Source organism: Empidonax traillii, unplaced genomic scaffold (assembly GCF_003031625.1).
Source record: "Empidonax traillii isolate 1590-97213 ecotype Southwest subspecies unplaced genomic scaffold, ASM303162v1 scaffold242:size1152717, whole genome shotgun sequence".
Lineage (NCBI taxonomy): Eukaryota > Metazoa > Chordata > Aves > Passeriformes > Tyrannidae > Empidonax > Empidonax traillii.
In genome coordinates this window covers 229415-238945 of record NW_020955435.1, presented here as the reverse complement: position 1 = coordinate 238945, position 9531 = coordinate 229415, and the positions used below count along the sequence as shown (strand labels likewise).

The 9531-nt window shown below is 57.5% G+C and overlaps 1 protein-coding gene across 1 annotated transcript in view; it reads right to left on the bottom strand.

The window, feature by feature from the left end:
- Window positions 1-960: 960 nt before the first annotated feature.
- PFDN1 (prefoldin subunit 1) overlaps window positions 961-9531 on the bottom strand; it is a 32198-nt gene continuing 23627 nt past the window's right edge. The window contains exon 4 of the mRNA XM_027888610.1: window positions 961-1122. Within this exon, the coding sequence (XP_027744411.1) occupies window positions 1039-1122 (84 nt within the window). The 3' untranslated portion in view covers window positions 961-1038. The remainder of the gene's footprint in view (window positions 1123-9531) is intronic.

The following is a 9531-nucleotide window of genomic DNA, read 5'->3' as shown; positions in this document are numbered from 1 at the left end:
GCAGGGCAGCGGGTGAAGCTCTGGCAGCCTCTGCAGGGGGGAGTCTCTGGCCACTGCACCAGCAAGGGACTGACCCACCCGGCCAGGCCTGTGCCCTGCAACCCAAATGGGGACAGCCTGGCCCAGGGCCCACCTGTTTGCCCACCCCAGCACCTGGAAGAGATGCCAGGACACACAGAATCCGCGGTTGGGATCCAAGATCCCGGGAGGAGCAGGCGGGGGCCGGGCCGGTGCAGTTCCCGCGCGGGCCACACGGTGGCGACGTCCGGCCGCGCCGGGGACAGCGAGAACGGCACGGGAGAGAGGGAATGACACGGGAGACAGGGAATGGAACGGGAGACGGAATGGAATGGGAGAGAGGGAATGACACGGGAGACAGGGAATGGAACGGGAGACGGAATGGAATGGGAGAGGGGGAATGACACGGGAGACAGGGAATGGAACGGGAGACGGAATGGAATGGGAGAGAGGGAGTGGCACAGGAGACAGGGAATGGCATGGGAGAGAGGGAATGGCATGGGAGAGAGGGAATGGCATGGGAGAGAGGGAATGACATGGGAGAGGGGGAATGGCACGGGAGACAGGGAATGGCCCAGGACAGTGGGAATGGCCTGGGAGAGCAGGAATGACCAGGACAGCTGGAACGGCCCAGGAGAGTGGGAACGGCCTGGGACAGTGGGAATTACCACCCAGCATGGGCTGGCTGGGCCTATGCCCATGTCTGTGTTCCATGCCCACACCCGCATCCCTGTCCATGCCCATGTCATGTTCCATGCCCATGTCTGTGCCCGTGCCAGCCCTCCCCACCTCCCTCTTCCCCCACTGCTGCTCTCCAGCAGGATCCCTCCCCCAGCCTCCCCGGTGCCCACACCAGGCAGCACTCAGGGGGTGTCTGCAGGACGGGGGTACAGCTGCTCCAGGGCAGCCCCACATCCCACCACACCCCACCGGGAGAGCAGCCAGACAGACACGAGTTTATTGAGGTGGGGAAGGAGGGGGCAGGCTGTGGGGATCAGCCCAGGGCACCCAGGGGGGCCACTACTGTGCCCTGCGGGCCATCAGCATCTCCCGGATATTGTCTTCTGCTTCCTTCACACTCCGCTCCAGGTACGACTTCTTCTGCTGCAAGGCAGAAAGCAGAGGAGAGTCAGGGACCGCCAGCACACACCAGGGCCCAAGGCAGAGCTGGCTCAGCCACACCACACCCTGACAGTGTCCCCACGAGGGGACAGTGGTTACACATTCCCAGAGGCACAGGGGCAGTGGTAACGTTTTACACAGACTTTGAATTTTGTTCCCTCTGGAACCTCCCCTGCAAAAAAAGTGGGAGATATGAACCACAGTGAGGAAGGAAATCAAATCAGATCCTGTAACTCCTGGAGCCCCAGAGAGGGACTGACATACTAAGGCCTCCTTATGGAGACACAGCAAAAGCCTTCCTCTTCTTCCCAGCTGGGTCATTTTCTAACCCCAGACCCTCCTTTCTATCAGAAATTCCCTGGCATAGTCACCAAATACGTGTGTTTCCTTAATCATCTGTAATTAGGCTGGGCTTGGCAGGGAAGCAGCCCCAAGCCGTGCATCCCAAGATAGGAATTCAGCATGCAGCGTTTTTTCCTGCTAGTCTGGGTGCTCCTCTGTGACTGGAAAAATCAGCACTTGGCTCTCCTGACTATTTTCTCTGGGTTTCCAAACAACAGACACAACAGTCTCCTCCGGCAGCGTTGCTGTGAGCAGGGGTGGGCCCCTTCCATGGCCAGATGGGGGGCCTTGGGAATCTCCCCAGAGCTGGACTCGCCCTCAGTGGCACCTGCAGCACCGCTGGCACAGGGTCTGCTGTCCTCACAAGGGGCGGGGGGACACTGGCACAGTGTTCCCCCTGCCCCACGGGGGTCACAGCCCCACACAAGCCCAGGGAGCTTGTATTGATAAGCACTGGCAGGACTGTTATTAAATTCCAAGTCCAGGTCTCAGCCCAGACCATCCTGCCATGGGCACCTTCCTAGGAGGTGAGTGCCAGGAGCCCAGGATGGCAGGAATGGCCCCCAAAGCCCACCCAAACCTAGCACAGGTGAAGGGCAAGAACTGCTGATGCTGCCCAGGAACCCCCAGGAGCTGGGACCTGCAGTGCCAAGAATCCCATTAGCCCATGGAGCAGCAGTCCTGCTGCCATCACTGTCCCTCCATCCCCTGCTGTGACATGGCTGCACACGCAGCTGGAATGCCCATGCCATGAGGACAACCATCCCAGCCCTGCTGCTAAAGGCTGAAGGGTTTTTATTTAAACACCAAAGGTTGTTGTTGACATCCAGGGCCAGGGGTACAGGCATGGAAGGGCCCCTTCTCCCTCTCCCAGGGTCCCTCTCGCTTACAGGAACTGCTTTTGAGGAAACCACAGGGGGAGGAAGAGCAGCCACGGGTTCCCACTGTCAGTGAGTCAGTGACACACAAGTGACTCTGTCACCACCACACTGTCCCCACACTGCCCGGACAGGCCTTGAGGGATTTCACACAGAGGGAACTGAGCCTGAAGGCTGCAAGAGGTCACAGGTCCTGGAAAACCTTCGTGGGTCCGAGCTCTGCTGACCAGAGCAGAGTGGCAGCAGTGGAGATGACTTCTGGTCGATCATTTATTACTAAAACCATTTTTAACACCATTAAATAAGTCTGTAAAATGGTTCTGCCTTTCTGCCCTCTCCCCTGCCACGTCCCCCATGGACCCACAGTGCCCCTTCCTGAACAGGGACATGCACAGCCCACGGCAAAGGCACAGGGTTTAATGCCATTTCTGTGCAGCCAGAGGCAGGTGAGGACTGAGGGAAATTTCTCTTTCCCTCAGTCACTCTCCTTGGTCACACAGTGTCGGGGATGAGAGGATCTGGGCTGGCCCCCATACTTTTACTCCTTCCTCCCAGAAGCAGCGTCCAGGGAATCCCATCCCTGGAGGCTCCAGGAGCACGGCTTGAGCATCAGGTGAGCCCTGCACCCGCAGCTGGGGGGGCTGCAAACTCCCCACTGAGTCCTGCCGGAGCCAGCACGGTCAGCTGGCTCCCACCCCGACCCCCGGATCGCGGGCAGCGAGAAGCAGACGGGAGCCACATTTTCCGAGACACGTGGCACAAACGAGGTGTTCCTTCCCCGGGAACTGCAGCCCGGCTTCTGCTTCGGTAATCACCGGAGGAGCAGCAGGAGCCTGCAGCGTGCAAACCCCTCCTCGCCGCGATTACGGGGGTCTAGACAGGAAACTCCGTCTCTCCCGCCGAGCGAGGGCTGACACACGCTCTGCCTACTCACACAGAGCCCCGAGACACGGCAGCGCAGCTCTGAAGTCACGCTGGAGGCTGTTCCGGTCCAGCCAGACCTGCCAGGCTGGTGGTATCTGTTCCCTGAACGCCATCCCGCATCCCAAACCCCACCTCCGGCTTCCCCAGCTCACAGCTTTCATTTCATTCACTCGGCCTGGACTTGCAGCCCCGGTTAACCCTTTGTCCTCTGAGTCCCTGGTTTGGGCTTAACCTCAGCTCCCTTGGAGCTGATGCATTTCCCTGGGAAGGTGTGTTCGCCCCTCCAGGTGATCCTCCTCTGCTGCCACAGCAAACACAGCCCGCGGGAATTCCCAGTGCAACGCCAGGACTGCACTGCTAGTTTGGGTCCCTCGTGAACCCAGAGGTGGAATGCTGCTGTCTGCAGCCTCTGATTTCACCTCTAGAGCTGTAGCTCCAGTGCTCACCAGTCAGGAGCCCCAGGGGACACGGCAGCAGCCCCAGGGGACACGGCAGCACTGGCTGCCCACTGGCTTTGGTGGCTGCATGACCTGCGAGCTGCTCCTGCCCACTCACCACACCAGTGCCCTAAGCTGCCCCCAGCCTCTGTGGACCTCTGGCCACCTAAAGTGGGCACCCAAACCAGCCCCAGATGCCCCTGCCTGAGCCACAGAAATCCAGGGAAGGACAGAGAGAGGAGACTGGCTTGGGGAAGGTGGTGAAGGGAAGCTGCCACATGACACTGAGCTCCCAGAAAAGCCCCAGCTCCTGGCTGGGTCAGGCTCTGCAGGAGGCCGGGCACTGCCCCGGGGTCTGTCCCCCTGCAGTCACCCCGGGAGTGTGGCAAGGCAGTGATGAGGAAACACGGAGGGCACGGCAGGAAGCAGCTGATGTGTCAGCCCAGGGGGCCGGTTCCTCCTCCTGGGGACGACTCCCACAGCCACTTGCCAGAGATTTGTTTTACCACAGCGCAGAACACACTTGTGGGGTGTTACTGAAGCCCATTTCAGAGGAACAGCTTCTGACCAACACCTGCCAGCTCCCGGGAAAAGGCCAGTGTGTTCCCATGACCCAGGCACAGCTCACTCAAACAGGGAGGGATGACCCAGGGCTGCAGGTCCTGTCAGAGCTGGAGAAGCTTCTCCCCCACAGAGTGAGAAAAGGGAGCTGGAAGCTGCATGGAAGAGGGCACATGGGAAGGGAAAATTAATTGCAACTACACATTTCCAGGTGGACAGCGTACTTTGCACACACCCCAAAACCGATCCAAGCCGACCCGCCCCAGCACAGGACAAGCTCTTGCATCCTCATGTGTTCCCACCACAGGCCCCCCACCAGCTCTCATCCACTCTCTTATCTGTGGTGACAGCCCCCTGATCCTCTCCTGCTCCTCATAGAAGGGGCTCTGCCATCTGCACTGAGACAAGAGACCAACACAGAGCCACTGCCACAACCCAGCGAGGTCTGGGCCTCCTGCAGAACAACTGACAGGGTGCAAAACCATGGAAGATGCCCCCAAAAAGCCAGTGCAGTCAATGTCTCCCAGCCTGCAGTTTCCCAATTTCTTTAAGCTGATCCTACTGCCAGCAACAGTCCTTTCCCCAGCCAGGAAGGGCTGCAGCACTTGGGAACGAGACAAACCACAGCCCTGATGATCTGTCTCAAAACTAGCCCCAGAGGAAGTGTTCTCACCTAAATCTGCTTTCTGGAAGCAGGCTTGCCATGCTAATGACTGCCTGGCACTGGGATGGAAGAGATGACCAAGAACTCCTCCTTGGGCAGCAGAGCCAACCCCACAGGCTGGGCCTCCCATCACCTCCTGGAGGCCTGGGAGCTGGGACCTGCACCTCTTCTCCCTGACTGCAGATGTGCCACCAACCTGGCCCAAACTCTCCCTGTCAAGCTCTTGGGAGCCTTCCCCACTTCCAAGGCTTCCTGTAGCCTCCCTAAACCAGGTGTGTGGGGCAAGGGGTGAACCTGTGTGTGGTCAGTACAGCTGCATGGAGTAAAAACACCACCTCCCCTGTCGTCAGAGATGCAGCCAAAAATAGGACTGGCCGCTCACACAGCCCCATCCAACAGGCAACACGTGCATCTCCCAGGAACCCTTCCCAGGAGGAAGGGCGGCTGTGCAGCCCACAGCTCCACCAACAGAATCACAGAATCAACTAGGCTGGAAAAGACCCCCAAGATCATCAAGTCCAACCTTTGACCAAACACCACCTTGTCACCCAGACTACAGCACTGAGTGACATGTCTAATCTTTTCTTCAATACCTTCAGGGATGGTGAATCCACCACCTCCCTGGGCAGCCCATCCAATGTCCAAACACTCTCTCTGTAAAGAATTTCTTCCTAATACCAACCTAAACCTCCCCTGGTGCAGTTCAAGACCATGTCCTCTTGTCCTACTGCTGGTTCCTGGTAGAAGAGACCAACTCCCACCTGGCTACAACCTCCTCTCAGGAAGTTGTAGAGAGTGATGAGGTCTCCCCAAGCCTACTCTTCTCCAAACTTAACAACCCCAGCTCCCTCAGCCTCTCCTCATAGGATGTGGCAGCTCCAGCCCTGCCTGAAAGGAGGGAGCAGAGAAGAGGGGAGGGCAGGGAGCTGATATCCAACAGCCCTGTTGGGATGCAACGCCCACTGCCGTGTCCTGGGAAGCTCTGGGGGACTGTAAGCCACAGCTCTGGGGGACTGCCACCAGCCCCAGCTGGTGTAGGAAGCACACACTCCTGGAAGCACCAGCTCGGCTGGGCCGTGCAGGCAGCACCACGAGCCAGCCCTCGCCGCGCACGTTCCGAGCAAGGCGTGCCAGCACAGCCAACCTGCACAGCCTGGCACAGGTGGGTACAGCCAAACAAGGCCAGGAGACTCGCCCCTGCCATCACCCCGTGCCTGGGCTCTCCCTTGCCCTTCGCTCCCCATCACGAGCAGAGCTCGTGCCCCGACCAGCTCCGCGCTGTTTGCTTTTGGCAGCGGCTGCGGAAAGACTCCATCGAATGCAAACACAATTACAGCTCACACCCGAAGAAGAAAAGCAGTTGTGGTTAACAGAAGTGGCCCGTGGCCTTTTGACACGGCGGGGAAGCCACCTCCTGCTCCAGCCTCCCACCTCTACTCCCGTTGCATCATGCTGCTGGAGAAGCTGGTGCTTCACGAGATGACGCACCCGGACCTCGCATTCCTGGCAGATTAAAGAGCCAGCATCCACAGATTCCACAGCAACAAAAAACTATTAATCAGCTCCTCTTGGATGGGCTTTTGATGATCAAAGCGCTGTCTTCCCTCCAGCGCTGTGATTCAGACACCTCTGCCTTCAGGGAGAGCTGGTCAGGCACCGCCAGCCCCGCATGCGGCAGGGCCTTGCCTCGAGCCGGTGGTTCAGCACAGCATGGCCCAGCATTCCCAAACAGCCCTGTGCTCCCTGTGGGAACAGGCACAGCAGCCCTGCCCATCCATGCCGTGGTTCACCTCCTGCTCACAGGTGAGTTTCCTGTGTCAAGTCATGGTTTATCACTCAAGGTCGACTTTTGCTCTTCAAATACCATTTCTCTCACATCACCTCAGCAAGAGGCTCAACCCTTGACCCGCAAACACAGATCTGCTTAAGCCCAAACAAAACTGTTCCCATGGAAATGTCAGGATCTAGTATTGGAACAGGCCTACTCATTTCAGCCTGTTCTTTCTTCTTTCCCTCCTTTGTTGTTTGTTTTTTGCTTTTTAAACTGTTTTTCTATGGACTTGTTTTACACCCAGCCTGTGAGAACAAAGAGAGGTGGCAGGTCCCTTTCCCAGGGAACACCTCCCTGTGGATCACAGCCTGCTTGGCTACCAGCCACCGGATTCTGGCATCCCACTCTCAGGCTCAGAAGGCTCCCATCGAGGAACGCTGCAGTCCCCAGGCATGAGGCAGTGCCTCAAACAGGAGCCCTGACACAGCTCATCTTGTGACACCGTCCCAAAAAACCTGCTGCGAGCCAAGAGCTTCTGTATCCCCCAAAGTTAACTCGAACCATTTCTGGAATTCCCCAAGGGCTCTGCGGGAAAGGGATCAACAGATCCTGAGCTAGAGCTGGGAGCACGTGGGTGGCTGCAGAAGGATCTTTCCTAGGAGGAAGGCAAGTCGTGTTGCCCACGTGCTGCCCACGTGCAGGGGGCAAGGCAGAAGGGGCAGCCCGAGCTGCCCTCGCTCTTGGGGTCACCACTGTGGCTCAGGGGGCTGGAAATGCCCAAACCCCCTGCAGAGAACAGTGCTCCAAGTCGTGCACCCTGAGCAAAGCAAACATCTCAGTCAGCCTGAGAGGACGTGCCGAGGATGTGTGCTCTGTGTAACGGGATTTCACTCGGAGCCCATAAACGGGAAGGAGGTGAACCTGCTGAACAGCACCCAGCTAGCTGCTCCTCTTCCTTGGGAGAAGCCAAAATAGTGGGCACTGGCAACGGGGCGGGGTGGGTCTGCAGGCAGCCCTACGCCCTGATGGGTCCACCCAGCACTGGTCCTCACCCAGTCCAACGCTGTGGCACATGTACACACTGGGAATTAGCACTCTACAGCAACCACCAAATATTTAGATCCACTCCAAGACTTTCCAAGCAGAGTTATTGCTCTCAGGAAGTTGCCCAGAGTTTGCTCAAGAGTGAATGATGTGCAATAGGAAGGGAGCCCAGCTGGTTTCTGACGACAGCTGCTGACAGAAGCATCATGATGTCATTTACCTAAGAGGAGAAGTAATGATTCAGACCCTTGGGTTTCCCCTTCCACAAGGTAACGGGGACCCTCGGTCACTTCAGAACCATCTGCATTTGAGTGTAAGAGAGGACATCAAACATACAAGTGCATTTGCCAACTCAGGAGGATCTTCAGAAGCACCTGCTTACAGAACCGCTGGTGCAAATCCACCTTTATTGTGTCCCAATCCTACCACAGCACAACCAGCAGGGTTCCCCCACCATTATCAAAGTGCCTCGAAATACTGAGGAAAAAGCTAATTTGGGAAAGCTCCCACTGCCTTCTACACTTGGTACCTTCAAGAGAGGAAGGGGCAGAAAGGCTGGCAGGCAGGAGGACTTCCCGCCCCAACCCCAGCCCTGTGGCAGCTGCAGGGACCCACTGTCCCAAGCCACAGGACAGCGCTTCCAGTAGAGGAGGAGACAGTTGCTCTTTGTGACTGGGAAATGAGGATTACTCCAGTGAACTCCTGCACCCTACCCTGATGTGAACTACCTCAAAAGCAAACCGGTGGGAACCTTTCAGTAGGTGGCAGCAGAAATGTATTATCAGCCCAGAGGAGGATTCCTTTCGGGACACCCCTTCTTGGCACAATTCCCCTTTTAGAACAGCTTCCAGGGATATGTTGCTCCAGGTCGGATACTGCAGCCTAACCAGGCTTACGACAGCACAGTCAGGTCAAACCCAGAGAACCTGGGGAGGAGAAACTCACCCCGGTGCTGAAACCCCCCCGCTGCGTTTCGGCGGAAGCGTCCCTCACCAAACCGCCTCTTGCAAAATGTGGTAAGTTCCCTAACCCAGTGCCTCGGTTTCTGTGGTCCTGCAGAGCCAGTGTGGCTCACCAGGACACCTCCTGGCAGTAGGACTTCTAAAAAACCACACCACACCTTTCAGCCCTCCCGGCCAGGCAAAGGCCACTTCAAAAAGAAAAATTGCTTCCATACATTTCAAAGACAAATCAGCAACAAAAAGATGGTGTGGGCTCCCAGCCAGGCAGCGTCCCCCCTCGAATTCAGACCTCCCTGAACCCAAAGCAGCCACGTGGTCACTACCAACAGGTTACCAGCAGAGCAGGGGGTGAGCCGGGCACGGGGCCAGCAGGAAGCAGGAGGGTTGCCCCGCATACCTGGCAGCAAGGTGTGGCTTTGTAAAGCTGACTCAGGGCTGGGTCAGGGCTCCCTGACAGGCAGGAGCACGCTCTCCAAATAATCGTTTCCTGTTCTCCCCAGGCGAGATGGAGGAGGAGGAGGAGGAGGAGATGGAAGCGGGACGGAGGTTTATCGGGCACAAATAATCCCCCTCCCCAGAGCTGCCTGGCACAAAGGCCAGCCAGGAGCCACTGCAGGGGCTGGTGACTAAGGCAGGGACAGCAGTGCTGGGTTTGTGACTAACCATTACTCATGCAAGGAGGAATTTGGAGAGGGACCCGCATCCAGCTCGGCTCGTTGCTTGGGATACTTTTGCAGCCATAAGCACAAAGGAGAGCTTTGACAATGAATCAGACCCTGCTCTACAATGACAAAGACAGACTTATCGA